A 17,944-nucleotide genomic window follows, 5' to 3' on the forward strand; every position below is an offset into this window, starting at 1 on the left:
GAAGTCCCTTGAACTAACAAAAGTTTTTTAGCTTTGTCTGGTGGAGGCTTGAATTCATCTCTCTGAGTGGAGGTTCCTCAGCTTCCGTGGGCAAACAATCTCTCTCCATGCTTAATCTGGGGAAAAAGCTTTCCTAATATAAAAGGAAGTGATAACGGAAGACTAGGGAAAATGTGGGCCCTCTCTGGAAGGGAAAGGGAGACTGGATCACCTGGAATAAGGAGAAGGCTGAGGTACTCGATGACTTTTTTGCCTCAGTCTTCACCGGCAAGTGCTCCAGCTGCATCACCCAAGGGGCGGAAGGAAAAGATGGGGACTGGGAGAATGAACTGCCCACTGTAGGAGAAGAGCAGGTTTGGGACCATCTGAGGAACTTGAAAGGGCCACCCTTGTGCTGGGCTGCACCCAGAGCAGGGTGGGCAGCAGGGTGAGGGGGGGATTCTCCCCCTCTGCTCCCCTCTCCTGAGCCCCCTCTGAGGTGCTGGGTCCAGCTCTGGGGCACCAACATAAGAAGGACACGGACCTGCTCGAGTGGGTCCAGAGGAGGCCACAGAGATGATCAGGGGGGCTGGAGCCCCCCCTGTGAGGACAGGCTGAGAGAGTTGGGGGGTTCAGCTGGAGGAGAGAAGGCTCCGGGGAGACCTTAGAGCGGCCTCCCAGGGCTGAAAGGGGCTGCAGGAACGGCGGGAGGGACTCGTCATCAGGGGGTGTAGGGATAGGATGAGGGGTCATGGATTTAAACTGAAAGAGGGGAGATTTAGATGAGATGTAAGGGAGAAATTCTGCCCTGTGAGGGGGGTGAGGCCCTGGCACAGGCTGCCCAGAGCAGCTGTGGCTGCCCCCTCCCTGGAAGGGTTCCAGGCCAGGTTGGACGGGGCTTTGGGCAACCTGGGCTGGTGGAAGGTGGCCCTGCCCATGGCAGGGGGGCGGAACTGGATGATCTTTCAGGTCCTTCCAACCCAAACCATTCTATCATTCTATAACTCTGTATCTGTTCTTCACTTACTGTAGAGAATGTATTTTGCAATTACCTCTTTATTTTCAATTACCTAAGTGTGTGACAAGGAATAAATACTTTTGGGATTTTTTAAAACATGATTAGGTATTTATGTCCAGCATACACCCACCCAGACAACTAAAAAAAAAAAATCCAAATGGAAAGCTAAAACATTCCCAGAGTTTCCCATGAAAGTCACAGAAGACTCATATATGACTGTGAACCTAAGAAAGGAAGGCAACTTTATAACAGGTTAAAAACATTTGCAGTTACAGTGATTACATCTGTCCTAGATGTAAATTATTAGCTTTCAAAATAAAAAAAAAAAAAAAAAAAAAAAAGGCTTTTTTTTTTACTTTCTAGTGATTATATTTACGGATGGGATTCAAATTCCTCTGAAATCAAATGGGTTTTGGAGTACAACCATGCTTGTTTTCAATACCATTGCTAAAGCATATTTAGAAAACTCTTGCTAACCATGACAGAGTTCAAATAGAGAAAGACTCAATCTCATTGACTCTAAATTGTAACCAGAATTCCATTTTAGTGAAGACTCAAGAGATAATATGGATTCTAAATATAAAAATTTTAAGAAACTGAAAAAATATAAAGTTTAAAGAAAAAAGTTCAAGAAAAAATTATGAACGCAGATGTTCTATACTTATGTCTATGTACATACATATGCATAAAATATATCTTTATAGTTTGATTATTTCTGTTGCTCACTAGGCTTTAATAATTCCTAGAGGAAAGTGACGGCACTGAAAGATAAAATATAACTAAAATAAAATAAAATATTAATAAAATCTCTTGTAAAACTGGGATATTACAGTATGTTTCATGTTCTACTATCTACTTTCCAATAAAAAGGTATTCATATATCTTCTGTATAAACTTTAGTATACCCACATAATTGTTAAAATCCTGCATCACCAACCTGTAAATGACTTGCAGATAACGTGAATCAAAGAAACCAAACCTCACTCCAAACATACATTCCGTACTTTTGCATGTTTTAAAGAATATTAAAAATAAAATATGGCATGGACAACTAAAGCATAGTCCTTACCTGCATAGAATTCTGGACTATAAACTGCACCAACAACTGGATTTAATTTCCAGCCTGCAGCAAACATAAAAACATAACTGAGTTAATAGTGCAATTAGTAAAATTAATAAAAATTAGTTTTAAATTTTAATTTTGTATAGAGATACACAGAGAAAAAGGCTTCAGAAAAGGTCATTTTAATGAAAGATGTACAGGCATCTTCGAACACATCTTTAATATCAGACTCTAAAGTATGGAAATAAGTAATGAAACGAGGCATCCTTTGGACATGTAGTACTGGAATAAATTATCCGGTGAACTACCTTGGCTGCAGGGCACAGTTGCCATGGACTTACTCCCTCAAGTCATGGAATTAAGTCAGAAGTAGTTCAGGTATCCCTGTATCATGTAGTACCAGAGTAGATCAGTTCTTTTTTCGTTGCTTTAACTCTCTGGTTACAAGCCAGAGAGGCCAAAGCAGTTCACTTGCTGGACATAAATATTTCTGATAAGCATGCGTTAGCGTAGGTTACAAGGCAACCAAATAATCTGAGCATTTTGATTCTACTCTGGGCAAAATGAAAGCAGAGCCACCGCACGGAAATGTCTGTTGTGCCACTGAAGAGATTTGTGTACTGTGGGAACCCGGTCAAAGACTAGAGACTTTTTTTCATCTGCATTTGTTCACCGGACTGTCTACACTGAAGCAGGACAATCGCAGGCACGTCCCAAAAACGACTACCGCCTGCGTTTACAGCCCATAAATGCTGAGAGCGTATTGCTATAGAGTAGCTGGCCTGTAAGAAAATGCTGCAGTCACATTCTGCAAAGCTCTTAAGTGGTACAAATGCAGCCTCTGCCTTTGTCTGAAATGATCGCTGTCCTTCCACAGGTGGCATGAAACCAAAGCAGAGAGCCAGGAGATATTCTGTACCGTGTGTTCTGCCCAAACTCCTAATAATTGCTCTCACATCCTTACACCCGATGTGGAATTTCCAGGTAAGCCTGGAGTGCGCAGGCTCGCTGCAGAAGCAGGGCCTGTCTCAAAGCATATGTGATGCTAAAGACAACAAAGCTGAAGGGGAAGGGGTAAGAGAACAGCAGGAGAAAAAGCTTCATTAGCCTTCTCAGCTGTGGTGAAGTGCTGGTTATCATTGTGGTTTGCTCAGCTGAAGGTGGATCCACTGGGAGTGATAACTACAAAATTCACAGAACATCCCCCCACTTATATATATATATATATATATATAGATATATATATAGATATATATTTTTTTTTTTTTTTTAAAGCATTTGAACAATTAGTTGTACTACAGGGACTGAAAAATCAGGGTTTTTCCAAAAGCACATTTGAAACAGAGGACTGGAAGCACTATTTGTAAATGGGAATAGAGCAAAAACCTGAGAAAAAGCATCTTTTAAACTCAAGAACTATGGTACTTTATGTACATCCTACAACTACGCTGCTAGAAACGATACACAGTCAAGACATGGACAACAAGGCTTTTCAAAATCAGAAGAGCCAAGATTAGAAGAATTTAAATGCAAACTGTATTGAGGCTTGTTTCTGCCTTGGCCATATCATGTAACGCAAAAGCACAGCAGACGACCATAAAACCGTAACGCATTAGAAGACTGAAAAAGTGCAATACGAAAAATAATCTCAACAATAACACAAAACTATTCCTATCCTTTAAAAATACCGCTATCTCCATCCGATGCACAGTAACTATTTCCCAATAATTCAGTAACAGAGGTGAGCGGTGTTTTTGAAACACAACTCATTAGTAAGTTAAGAGTAAAGAGCAGCATTTCGTGCATTCTGCTCTTCAGAGCTAATGGCAGTTGCTATACGTACCTAAAAGACAATTACGGAAACTGAAAAATGGCCAAGTGAGAGGGGTTAAAATAATTTTCCTCCTGAAAATATCACAGGCTTTCGACCTGACCCTTCGATTTTACATTCTACGGGATTATACGTAGGAATGTCATGCCATAGCAAATACTCTTAGCCAAATTTTGTGTGATAGAAAAATCATCCAAATTTTGAGACTTTCGGTAAAAATCTTCCCTTTTTGTAGTTTAGGGAATATTTAATATTTTAAATTCATTACTTCCTCGAAAGACCACTGATCAACACCATCCAGAATGAACGACTGGACTGAATTTCCTATCTGTCAGCTTTTGCTTGTCAAAGAAGCCAATAGACACCTCTCAGCTTCTAAGTTACGCTAACGGTGCCACAATTTGTCTGAGAGGAAGAAAAAAATCCTGGAAGACACAGATTGCTCCTCAAAGCTGAAAGCCATCCTCCTATTCCAGTTCCTTACCTCTCTCACAGTGATGGGCCGTCTCATCAAACTTTTTGAAGCTTATACAGGAAATACTTCATTCATCGTGAAAAATAACAGCAATTAAACTTAACTTTGTCTTGTCAGGCAGCAATGTGCTGGCCCATAGCTGTGTGGGTTAACCAAGTGGGATAGTAGTTGATGTCTCCAAGCGAGCAGCTGCCAGGTAACCCTACTTCAACAGCTGGAGGAGGCAAATTCTCTGCAGTGGGTGTCACTTTGTGCATTTTTCTTACTGTCACAATACGAGGCTCCTGCTCAAGTTGAAGCTATAAAACCTCCAAACTTAAAAACCAAACAAAGAAAAAACAATCCCTCTGTCTGCCCCAGAACCTCACCCTGTACAGTCACGCAAAGAAATACACGTTAAACGTACTAAAGGGAAGGAAATAGCCATACTGCACAGCGTAACAAGCTTTGGTAGAACCTGGAGCACAGCAATGCAGAGGGGATTATTTTTACTCCACAGGCCAGGCAGGCACCCATGGCCAGAGGAATGCTTAGGCAGGAAAGCTCTGCAACACCGTTTGCTTTCCTCCCGTTTGCCTACAGAACGGGGAGCAAAGGGGAGTGTGGGGGGAATTTAACTGTGGTAATAGCCACTACCTGTGATTCTGAATCTAAGTTCACATCAACAGAAAGCTCAAATTCAAGGCACCACAAGTATAAACTTGAAAACACATTTATCGCTCCACTGATCTCTGTTTCATGTTCTTCTTTCATCGCTGCAGTTCTCTGAATCTACTTGCACATAATTCTTTATTCCCTACATCACTTGGGTGAGCATCCTGAATTGCAATATGGGCATCAGAAGGAAATATAACTGTGAACAGGATAGGTTGGAACATCTAAAAATGTCTCTGGAATATTTTTGCCAACAAGCAGAACTCCTGACACTGAATTTATTTGGGGAAAAAAAAAAAAAAAAAAAAAAAAAAAAAAGAGGCAGTTCTATCTCCAAAGCACATGAGGTGAGCCATCAAAATCATCCCGTCTGATAACAAACTTGCACAGGAAAAGCTCTCCTAGCAACTGAGAATTTATTAGCTGCTCATTTTGGGAATCATCAGAAGTCACTGGCAAGAGTACTTATTTCAAAAACCATCTAGGACACGAAAGCAAGCCACTTATTTGCATGAAGCTGCATATATCAAAGAAAAAGTCTAGGGTTTTGTGCTTTCAAATCTACTGACTTTTGCATTTTGCAATCATATTAACAGCATGATCTTTGTTATCAAACGACTAGCAGCATTCAGGAAAGTCTGATAAAGCAACATGTATCTTATTTTTAATTTCCAATAAATATTAGTGCCTGATGTTTTCATACAATCCAACATGCGCCCCAAATAAATTCTGAGTAACTGCCAACAGCAGCAGTGACCACATGCTCTTTGAAAAACAAAGCCACAAATGACAAAATAAGTGGTTCTGAAGAGAGAGGTGCGTGCAAACAAAATGTTTCTGGCTCTCTGTGTCAGAAGCATCTCGGGAAGGTTAATATGGTCATGGAAGAACACAGAAAAACTAGACTTATATTCTATTTAAAAGATGAGACCTTTACTTTAGACAACAATAATCTTTAGTAATCAGCGATAGCACTGGTTAATTCCTGACAAAACACTAAAGAACTAGAATCATACACTATCAGGATGACTGATATTACAAGCACTGATTAAACTACATGAAGCACCTTCCACGTCTATGGTTCATTTCTTGTCACTTGTAATGATTATGCAAGAAGAACACGATTCTCCTTGTGTGTTTACTTTAGGGAAGCTCAGACATTTAAAAAAAGTTAAAAAAAAAAAAATAAATGTATGAACTGCAACCAGAGTTTGTCTGGTGGACACCCATCAAAAGGTGTGCGAAAGAATATCCTACGTGCAACATCCTGGATGTGTAGATTCACAAACATAAATGCTAATTTTTATGCACCGAACAGGATTTTTCATACTTCTGGCGAGATCTAGCCCAGATGGAACAGGATGGAAAATGACAGACAAAACACTTCAAATGGGAAACACTCAACAGCAGATTTTCATCATTCTGGTTTTGGATATTAATAAATGATAATGTATGAACTAAGTAACCCTGCAGTGCAGGACACAGAGGTGAACCTCCTCTAAAACACAGATTCCTAAAAATATCCCATCTCCGTTTCCAGCATTCCCTTCTCTCAGCAGTGGATGTGCTGATATGTAACATCTTATTTTCTAATAAACAGTTTTAGAGCCTTAGAATAATACGAATGCAAGATCTACATCATAATTTATATCAAAACTACTTTTATCCTTTTATCATGACAGTATATAAAGTTCGTAGTAACATATCCATAACGTTAATTTAGCCCCTTATTGCAACAAAATCTCGTTATGTGATCCAGAGTCCACCTTTCTGGCTGTTTTGCTAGATTCACTGAGACGTTCTTAAAGCCAGAAAAAATGAAGGAGATTTTCCCCTCTGCATCATTTGCCAAGTTCCACATTTACATACAAAATGAGGAAGAAAACAATTTCTGAGAAAGCATGAGGAATTTTTAGATTCTTCTCTAGATCATTTTAATAGCTCAATTATCACACGTCAAATGAAAACCAACACTGTATTTTATTTTTACTGTGGCAGGAAAAATTTATGACTCTTCCATTAAAAAATAAAGCCAGTGTTTGCCCTGGGTTTTAGTAAAACCGCACTAATGAGACCTCGGATAAAGAAAATAAGATGTATTTCAGAATGGAAAAGAGTCTAATCTACCTGCGGAAAGCCTTACTGATGGACATGCAGATTTCACCTGCTTCCTACTGCATGGAAAAAATAAATTAAATTGAAACCCAAATAATTTTAACTACACAGTCTAGTAAAACTGGAAGAGGCAACTGCAACTAACTTCAAATGATGTGTTATTGTTTGATGTTGAGTTAGGAACTTGTTAGACTTTTCTGAACAAGCAAATGCAAACAACCCAACCGCATGATCAAACACTGCCAGAGGAACCGTTTCTAAAATGTATGGCTTCTAAACCCCTCAAATATCTACGGATTATTTTTCTATCATTAATGTACAACGTTATCCCGACTTAGGTCAATGTTAGAATGAATTTTTTGAGATAGCCTCGAATTTAGATTTTTCCAGGGAAATAAAGCTGGAAGCAGCACCCAATTACAGTTTGCCCTTTCCTTCTAACAAATCGTGGAAGGATGACACAGAAAATTATCTTTGATTCAATGCATGTCTTGGTAGTAAGAAGTATCTCATGTCTGACAGAGACGTTCTTCTTACAGGTCTGCCTACCTCCATCATCCAAGCACAACTGAATCCTCCGATTAGTTCATTCATCGCAACATTAACACTGCACAAAGCTAGAAAAGAATAATGCTTTCCTATCAGGTATATTTTCATATACAAAAGCCACTGTGGTTAAACACTCAGATTCCAACCAGGCAAAATGATGCATGCTATGCCCACATGGCTGTGAATTAGCTGAACTCTACACAGAGAATTTATGCCCAGCCCTATCGTGTTTTAGGTTGCTGGACAAAGCCTGAGCCCAAGGAGATGCAGGAGATGCAGAGTATGATACTTCATGAGTAGAAGAGTCCACCCATTAAGCAGAAGAGTGAGATTTCACATGCATGGACATTCAACCAAAGCATTGAGATCTCATGCACTTACCATTCGTGTAAGGGTTGACGGTCTTTTTATTTGTCATTACACGTGCTGTTGCATTATTTACCTAAGCACATAGAACACTGGATTAGAAAGGGTTACAGGGAGGGACCACGTTACTATTAGATGCATGCATTATTACTGCTATTAGTCATGTAAAAATAAAATGCAATTTAATTTATAGAAGGCAACAGGTGCATAACAAAATCATACTATTTATAATTACATTTACTTTCATAACCATTTTAACTTACAAATCATTTCAATAAAGCAACATCATATCATTTAAACTTTAATAAAAAGACATTAAAAGCAAATTAAAAGGTACTGCATAATTTAAGACTTAAGAGCATGCTTGTATTCCATGATAACACTGATACAATAAATACTCAAAACAGAAAAAAAGATTATATGAAGGAACATGCAGTGGAGTAGAAGGGAAAGAGACAAGGTACAAGGAAACAAAGAAAATGTCAAAAAAAGGGACAAACGAATTTTAGCAGTGTGCAACATAACCCTTTAGAAGAGAAGTACCATTGGAAAAGCAACATCTAGCATTCAACACTTGGAACAAGAGCCTTTTTCATTGCAAGAATTAACAAAATCATTCAAGCTTTAAAATCACAGCTAACAAAAGGATAAAAAGAGGGTGCATTATTTAACACAATATGGAGTTAACAATCTGAGTAAGATGTGCACGAAGTCATATCCTCAATCCAATCAGTGCCTCCCAGGCTTGCTTAAAACGTACACTCAATTACAGGCGTACCAATATAGAAAAAAATGTAGCATCAAGAAAACTTAATACAACAAGTCAAAAAAATTCACGTGGTATATCAGCGCTAAATACGTGAAACGGCAGATGGACTTCTCCACTTACCATTCAGCACCATCGCCAGCATGGGTATGTATACAGTTACCATGGTTACTGAGAGTTTGGTGAGGGCCCTAAGCGCTACCGTCGAAGGGGGAAAATGAAAAGGCAAAATATGCAACATCTTACTCAAAAGACGACAGCATTTTCAATTGGTATTTTTTTATTCTAACAAATACGACTGAGGCAGTATTGAAGGGGATCCAGTGGTACTAAAAGGCATTTGTGTTGGTTTTTTTTTAATCGATAGGAATGGCTCAGACCATCCAGCCAAAGCAGCCTGATGGTTTCGTTAAAAATTAAATGTTAAAATTGCTCAGCCTCTAGTCTGGCTTTGTTTCATTTTCTTGTCCATCTTTTGGATGCTTCTTTCCCAATGTGAATTTTTTTAAGAGCCACTGTGGATCCCGCATCAACCCTGCAGGAAAAAAAAAAACAAAAAAAACCAAAAAAAAAAACAAAACAAAACAAAAAAAACCCAACCTTTTGTTTGTTTTTGTTTTGTCTGTCACACTTTTTTTTTTTGTTGTTGTTGTTGTTCTCAATTTTTAATTTTTTTTTTTCTTTTATTTGTTGGCTGGTTTTTGGAATCTACTGCACCCATTGATTTACAAAACATCCAAAATAATAACTTCAAAATATTAAAGCTTTCTTTTTTTTTTTTTTTTTCAATTCTGTCATCCACCTTTCAGCAATAATGATAATAATAATAATAATTACAAAAGAAATAATAATAAAAAACCCAAGTAAGGCCAGATTCTCTCTCTTTATATATAAATATATATATAAACAATGGGAAGGGGAAAGGGGAGCACACAGAAGACACCAATGATGCATCTGAAACAACAAATGAGAGTGAAGCAGACATTTATAAAAAAGATGAAAAGGAAAATATTTTGAACATGCACCTCGATTTTACGGCCCTCTACCACGGTGCCGTGTAATTTCTCCCTCGCCCTGTCCGCATCAGCACTATTTTCGAAAGTTACGAAACCAAATCCCTGCATGCAGGAGGGAGAAGGGGGGAAAACAACATGCACATTATTATTTCAGTCAATGACCACTTGTTTGCTTATGTTCTCTCTCTTTAATTTAATATTTTCTTGTCCTTGCTTCAGTTCTGTAACATGCAAATTAGAAAAATTATAATTGTATTGAGATGTGCAATAAATAAGCGACAAATGTGAACAAATTTTTTCTGTCATCAGTTAGATAATACCCTGAGAAATTCAAAGAAGGATACCAAAAATACCTTTCTACATGTCACTACAGAGGAAAATAAATCTAACAATAAGAAAATGAAATTAAAATAAATTACAGTGTCTTCACATAGAAAAAAATGAACTAATGAGAAAAGAAAATGAACCACATTTTAATGACATGCAGATACCTCAACGAAATAAAAAACATGTGCACAAAATTCAACACTGAATGTCAATATACTCTAAAACATTGCCTACTTAATCATGCTGTTGTGATCATAAGAAACATTGTTCCCATGCAACACTAGGGTAACTTAAACTTTTGTCAAACTATACAGCCTTTACTTATTTTTTTATAACAGAAAAAAAAAAAAAAAAAAAAAAAGGAAAAGAAAACCACCAACAAAACAAAAGTACTTTTAGAACAAAGTATAAAATTTCTTGTATTAACAGATCAAATAAAATCACATGATGTGAATAGAGAAAGAAACTCTGATAAAGGAATAAAAATGCAAACGTTTTGAATAAGTTTAACTGCTTCGTTTACTATTTATGGATATTACTCTTGAACATGCAACTGGTAGAACTCCAGAATCCCATGTTAGTGGGACAGGAAACTACTCAACAAATACGAAATTCTGTTTATGACAAATGCTTTATAATATTAGGCTACACAAACATTTCCAATCCTACTATCATCATTTTTATTGTGCTTATTAAACAGTTTACAATGGCAAATATATTTTTGGGGAAAAAAAAAAAATCAGACATCAAAAAAAACATTTTAGAAACATACACCAACCCTTTGAAGTAATTTCCACATTAGCACTACAATGCCTTTGCATGCTTTCCCAAAGTTATCCGAACAAATAAGCTTCTACATCCTTGGTGTTTCAGAACAAGGAACATCTGCAAGTTTTCTACAGAGGCACTGCTGTGTGTATTTGAAGTCTTACTACAAGCTTTTTCTTTACTGTTACTTTAGTTTGAACTATGAGTTAAAGCTTTCCTCTGTTCTGTTCCTCACAAGCATCATGTCTCCTCAGTCTCCAGTCCATTCGCTACGTTTTGTGGTCAGTATTCACCCACTTACTCTCTGCACTTCTACCTGTTATGTACGTAGTGACTGATTAAAAAAAAAAAAAAAAAAAAAAAAGAATTAAAAAAAAAGGAAAAAAAGGGAAGATATTTACACATTTATTTACACATTTTATGCAAAGAGGAGACCAAATATGAAACTAATCGATTAACAAAACTAATTGACAAATACGAAACTAATCGATTAACAAAACTAATTGACAAATATGAAACTAATTGACTGACAATCGACTAGAAAAGTTAAGGAACTATCAGGATTATTATACAGCTTATTGGAGTTATTTTACCCGCTCAAAGGACACATTTATTTATGACTGTTTATAACACAGAATATGACGTTTATATTCAGTAGCAGTTTATGTTCCATTCTCTTCAAAGTAGCTTAAACATATTGTGTTGCCCTTTTTTTTTTTTTTTCCTTTTAAAGCCACACTGAAGCCTTAGCTCAGAAGTGCTCTATCAGCAGTTCCACTTCCATCTGAGGCCATTCTCAAAACACCTGATTCCACACATTTTCTACACTCTACTCTCCACAATTTTAGCACAAAGCCACGACCTCGCTTGTCACAAGACACTGAGGATGTAAGTCTCTATTCCCCAAAGCACCAGGAGTGTTGAGAGAAAATAAATCCCCCTCCTCAGTACTAATCCCTACGTTTTAGATGCCTGCACAGGCTTTTCTTATACCTAAAGCCATCGTCAACTTTAAACTTTTATTTCTTCTTCAACTGCTTCCTCCTGTCTCGTAAAAGCTCTGTGGAAAAAAAAAAAGCTCATAATTGAAGATGCCATTAAGAAAATTTCACAGCAGAAAGCAGCACTGAAACCATCGATCCAATGAGCCTGGCTCCACGCAGCAGCATAATTTTCCCCGATTCTGGTGGAAATTCTCCCCTCTCTCTCCTCATTGCTGAACAACTGCCCTTTCCTAGAATCGCAAACATTTGGTGGGAGTTGTTTAGTCAAAATTTTGAATCAGCCTTCCCAGCTCACAGTACTACCAGTTAATTTTATCTTTTTTTTCAGACAACTAAAGAGAAAGATAAAAACCTAATTATAGTAAAAAATTAGAAAAAGATATAGAGTGGAGCCACAAGCCAAGATGAAACAGGGACTTCAAAGGTTCTGAAAAGAATACTCATTGTAATTTTTTAACTTCTTATGTTGTATTTATTCTCATAATTAACAGTATTTAAATTATGCTCTTATAATTTATGCAAATCTTTAACTTTACCTGCCTGCCATAGAAACTCAATCACAGAACATAGATTCGTTCATCACGCATTCAAATAACCGCACAAACATGTTAACATTCATTTTATATGCAGCTGATTCAACAGCTACTTCAGCTTAGCGTACTATGTATTCTATTAATTGGGAATGTATATTTCTGTATTTTATTTTTGAAGTCTTACCCGATGATTTAATAATAGCCGAGTTAGTACGCGAGAAGGTTTTGTTTTCATTTGGGAGGTGCTTTAGAGCTCTTCTTGTCTGAAGAAATATGTTAATATAATATATACTAGATATATAAAAATACATATATACAGATTTATGAATGTATATATGTAGTATATAGCTGCATAGAGCATTAATTTACAACAGCAAAAAAAAAAAAAAATGGTACTTGTTGATGTTCCTGTATCTTTGCAGCCTTGCAATTGTGCCCAAACCAAAAGCCATTCGCAGCTCCATGGAGATCTTCAAGGTTAAAACAGCAGAGCAGTGTTAAAATATGCACAGTAATGGAAGCTAGATTTCAAATTGTCCTTCCAAGATGACTGGTAAACGCAGAGAAAGGTAAGTTACTAGAAGTCTGTAGTGTTACTTTACTCAACAGCTTCAAGAATTGGCAAAGGCAAAGCCTCGTTTATTTAACACAGGTTGTAAGAAAGATCTACACCAAAACAATACTGAAATTCTTGCAATTCTTATAAAAAGAAGAGTTTCAAAAGTCATCACTGTTGCCATACAATAGTAGCAAAGTTATCTTAATTATTATTACGCCTCCAAACAAACACGAATTTGTAGTATGAAACTTGTATTATTTTAGGGTTTCTTTTACGGAGAGATTCCCTTCTGGAAAATTATTTTATACTTTATGGTGGTGCTGCAGCATTATGTCTTTTGAATACACAATTCCATTTTTATTAACTATTATAGCATGAAAATGAGCTTCTGTTGGTTTTGCAAAAATCTTTTAAAACATTAATTACTGGAAAAAACAAAACAAAACAAAACAAATAAACAAAAACAGAAACAAACAAACAAAAAAAAATGCTAGCAATTCTTTTATGCCAAACTGCAGCTAGAAACAGATTTGAATTTGATCCTGCAAACTTTTTTACCTGTACTCAGTTTGAGACCACTTAGTAGTCCTTTCAGTTTCAGTGGGATTTTATGAAAACATAGATAAGCACTGCCAGGAATGGGACTTTAATCTGGTGCATCTTATATCCTACAGAATGGACATGAAATGATCAGATTAAAACCAAAAAACAAACAAACAAATTAAAAAAAAAAAAAAAAAAGATGGTCCTCTTATTACTAATCCTGTTTTTTTGTTGTTGTTTTTTTTTTAAAAAAATTTTTTTATTTCATTGAGAGAATCTAAAGTTACTTCTGCAAATCAAAATACTACATAACTATACTTGAAACAACCCTGAACAAGATGAGAAGCAGCATACGGAAGCGGTGAGATGCATCACAGAACTGCTTTAAGTCACTTCAGCAGCTTACTCAGAGCCAGCTTGGATGCACCAACACAGCACTGGATAGTGTAGAAGCATTAAATAAGAAAAGGTTTTACAGTCTCTAACACGAACTCTGTAACCGAGATAGTGACATTACAATCCCGCCTAGGAAAACCTCTTCCTTGTGTAAACCTTGTCTAGGAGCTTGTTTTTAGCAGAAGGCACTGGGGCGTTTGCACTACTGCCAAGATCACTACTAAAAAAACTCAATTCAGAGCTACCTCATCACCCCGTTCCCCAAATACTTGAACAAAGCCTTATACTCATGCACTCTGATGCATATGTGGTGGTTAAAAGTTCTACAGGTGTAAGATTCAAAGGCTAAACAAACGTGTAAACCACCACCACCACGACATGTGCACTCAGTTCTACTCCATCTTCACAAAACCAATCGAAGGCGGCAGTGTGGGATGTCTTTGGAAACTTATGATCCTATCCAGCAGGAGCAGGTTGTGGACTATCAACATCTTTTGCAAACACTATTGTATTTAATAATAATATATTTCAGCCGGAGTAGGGGATTCCAAGCCATCGAATTCCGTAAATTGTAGTTGTTTACTGAAAAAGTGGTGAATGTTCCAATTGGGTTTGGGCTAGCAGGCAAGGGTACTAATTAATGAATATCAGAATGATTTTGGAGTATAAATCAGGAAATTTCAGCTATTCTATTTTTTATTTTTTTTTAAAAAAGAGAAAAGGTGATGGCTTTACGCTTAGAATATAAATACAAACACATTAAGGGAAAAAAATTATCAGAAATAAACCATATCCGAGTTAAAAGAGATTTATGATATATCTGATTCTTAAACCGTGACAGATTACAGTAGGTCTATAACAGCAAAAAACTTCCATCACTAATAATAAATCATATATGAGAGTTACAGGAAGACCGAAACATTGGTGGATAAACATTCAAGTGTGTCTGACACGGCAGGAAAAGGAAAAAGATATCTATCATGCATATGACATACACATCAACTGTTATAATGCAACTGATACCATAGGTGGAGCTTACTGGGCTAGAGTTTTGCACCGGGTAATGATGCTAATGTCATCATAGCCATTTTATCTTAAATATTGAATAAATGGAAGTATGCATTTAAGGCAAAGTAATTTTCAGGAAAAAAAAAATGTTTGCAATACAATAAGAACTCTTTTAATCAAATAAATGTAAAAATAGATTGTTTTCAAAGGGTTGGTGTACTGAAGCTTTAACTAAAGAGGAAAACATCTGCACTTTGATACAATCTGGAATCCTCAGCTAATTACTAAAGAGGATAGTTATTAGGTATCATTATCATCTTTCATTTCAATAGGGGAAAAAATACCTGTAGTAATGCAAACCTGCCTACAAATATCTGTAAGTATGGACTCATAAAATAAAAAATATAATTACCATTGAAAAATAAAGACAGCAAAAATCAACGTTCCCATAAAAGAAATGACAGTTTGGAGTAGCTAAAATTACCCCCTTTAAAAGATATTAAATGAGTCCAATGATTTTCATGCTGCTTCGGAAACTGAATGACAGTTCAGAAGATATTTTCACTAACATGGAATTTCAGATGTTATTTTTTTACAGCAGTGCAGTTGTTTCCTTTTACTCGTATAAATATTTTAAACAAAATTTTAAAAATTCCACGGGTGAATTAAACTGCTTACCTTTGAGCCTCGCTCATTAAAAATAATTTCAACATCTAAGATTTTACCAAATTGCTGCAAAGAAACAGAAAAGTTACATGAAAATAAGATTAAATTCAACACTTATATATAGTACAAATGTTTGTTTCATAAAATGGTGGACCACATAAAAAAAAGGTAAAGAATATAAAATCAAAGGTAATCGAGCACCAAAAAGGACACACTGAAGAGGAGCCAGATCAATACTAAACAACATTGCACGTCTCATTACACTTGTCACTATCACTGCATATATGCATTTATGCACCTTAAATTCAGTGAAAACACCTGACATGGAGGAAATCATCATTGAACTGTGATCACAGTGAAGTAAAAGCCCCAAATTTCTTTTTTTCTCCCACTTTATCTTTGCACAGAGTAAGTCACACCCTTGTGATCAGCCCAGCTCCCATCACTTTTTTTTTTTTTTTTTTTTTTTTTTTTTTCCCCCCACATGTAAATACTATCGAGTTACTTTGCTTGGAGTGTAATAACCATTAGTAACAACACAGGATTAACATCTGCATGAACGTTACCACCCCCCTGGTCATCCCTCCCTCTGAAAAACCTGCGTTTCAGAAGACTTTCTGCAGCTGCTTTCCAGGTCGGGTCAAGGATTTTGGTTACTTCTGCTTTACCGGGGTAAGATTAAACCAGTTGGGAGTTTTGTTGCTGGCTTCAAGGAGAGAGGATTTCCCTCCACCCTTGCTGTAAAGGGATGACCGTTACTCCCTAAGCAATTCTTGCTTACCACAGTATAATTTGGAAAACTAGAAAGCTTACTTAGTCATTGGGGATTTTTCCCTGCTCAGAATTGTATTTTTATTATAATAGTAGAACTAACTGTTACGACTAATGACTTTACAATAGCACTCACAATCATCTAGGCGTTGTTCTCACCCACCAAACTCAACCACAGTTGCTATCCCAAAGAAAAAGGCTCTATTGGACTTAGCAAGAGAATAAATGCGTGATTCAGGCAGTGTTTAATTAGGACACTTTCGGATACGGCACGTTTTGTGATGTGACAGTGCAATGCGTCGGTGGGTCGTTTCTGTTATTTCATGTCGCTGACATGCAGTACGGATCAGTGTTAGCACTGATAAGTGACACAACACGGTAAACAAAAAGGCAGAAATTAGAGGCAGGCAAATGAGTAATCTAACAAGAAGGGTCCGAGGAACTGCAGAGATGAGCCTACACTCCACTCTTAAGGTATAATAAATAACTACAGGCCAGAAAGGACAGTATTCTTTCTCTACTTTATTAAAGTGTTTCAAATCGGTTATGAAAAATGAACCGTCGTTGGTTATCCCTTGGCTTATGTTATGTTCTTGCATTCATCATCTAATTAATGTTTTAACTGTAACTTTAGCATATAAGCAGGCATTGAGTTAATGTTTAAACACTGCTCCTCTGCTGTATTTTAATGTTTAAACACTGCTCCTCTGCTGTATTTGTATCCACGTACAAAGATCATCTGCTACGGGTATGACATGGTCACGATGCAGCATTACCGTATTTCATACCAGATATTTCAACTCACACTTGCAGGAATGTATTTTTCTATCAATCCAGAAACTAAATCTACTGTTACCAAGTCATTCTAAAGCTGGAAAACTCTATCCATTCTCCAGTGTGTGTTAGTTAAGTTTGAGACTTAAAACTTAGAAATACTGAAAAGAGATGTAGTTTTTATTCACTTAAAAATTACTACAATCCCTCCAAAAAAAAAAAAAAAAATCCTTTCATTTAACGTGCTTTCAAATAAAATAAATCTATTTTAAGTGGTTTGTTTAATTTAAATAAATTTGCATATTTTTTCTCTAGAGGGTTAATTATTATGCCTTCTGCTATTTTGCTGATGAGCTGTAATCTGCGTTTAGGAAAGGTTACTGGTAGCAAGTCAGATACAGCAAAACATTCACTCTCATCTCCCAATACTATAGCACAATTTTTTTTTCCAGTGACTGTTTCCTTCACTTCATAGAAATAAATACTGAAAAACATAATGGCTTAAAAAGAACTTAAAAATCTGAACTGAAGATGAAAGCTGGAGAGAAGTATAGTGCCATGAAGTACTTGATGCTGCACTGTACCACAAACTTTTAACGCAGAAGAGAATTCAGTTTTAGTGTGTCAGGAATAAGAAAGCAAGAGTAACACAAACACTTGAGTAGTCACTTGGAAAAGCTGGGTTCTGATAGCTGATCAAGTACTACCTCTAGGTTTTGTTTTTTTTTATTTAGTGTCATTTCAAAATAAACCTAAGAGTTCT

General features: G+C 36.6%; 1 protein-coding gene across 37 annotated transcripts in view; it reads right to left on the reverse strand.

Annotated features, from left to right (window-relative positions):
- The window catches only part of RBFOX1 (RNA binding fox-1 homolog 1), a 957,841-nt gene that overhangs the window by 88,710 nt on the left and 851,187 nt on the right, over positions 1–17,944 (reverse strand). For 32 of the 37 annotated variants that reach the window (XM_074918958.1, XM_074918956.1, XM_074918963.1 and 29 more), the window contains 4 exons: positions 15,649–15,702; positions 9,842–9,934; positions 8,066–8,126; positions 2,067–2,120 (listed from right to left, as the gene is read on the reverse strand). In XM_074918958.1, coding sequence (XP_074775059.1) covers positions 2,067–2,120; positions 8,066–8,126; positions 9,842–9,934; positions 15,649–15,702 — 262 coding nt within the window. The remainder of the gene's footprint in view (positions 1–2,066; positions 2,121–8,065; positions 8,127–9,841; positions 9,935–15,648; positions 15,703–17,944) is intronic. The other 5 variants (XM_074918994.1, XM_074918967.1, XM_074918983.1 and 2 more) reach the window with 2 other exon arrangements.

The sequence above is a fragment of the Athene noctua genome, chromosome 15 (assembly GCF_965140245.1).
Source record: "Athene noctua chromosome 15, bAthNoc1.hap1.1, whole genome shotgun sequence".
Taxonomy (NCBI): Eukaryota; Metazoa; Chordata; class Aves; order Strigiformes; family Strigidae; genus Athene; species Athene noctua.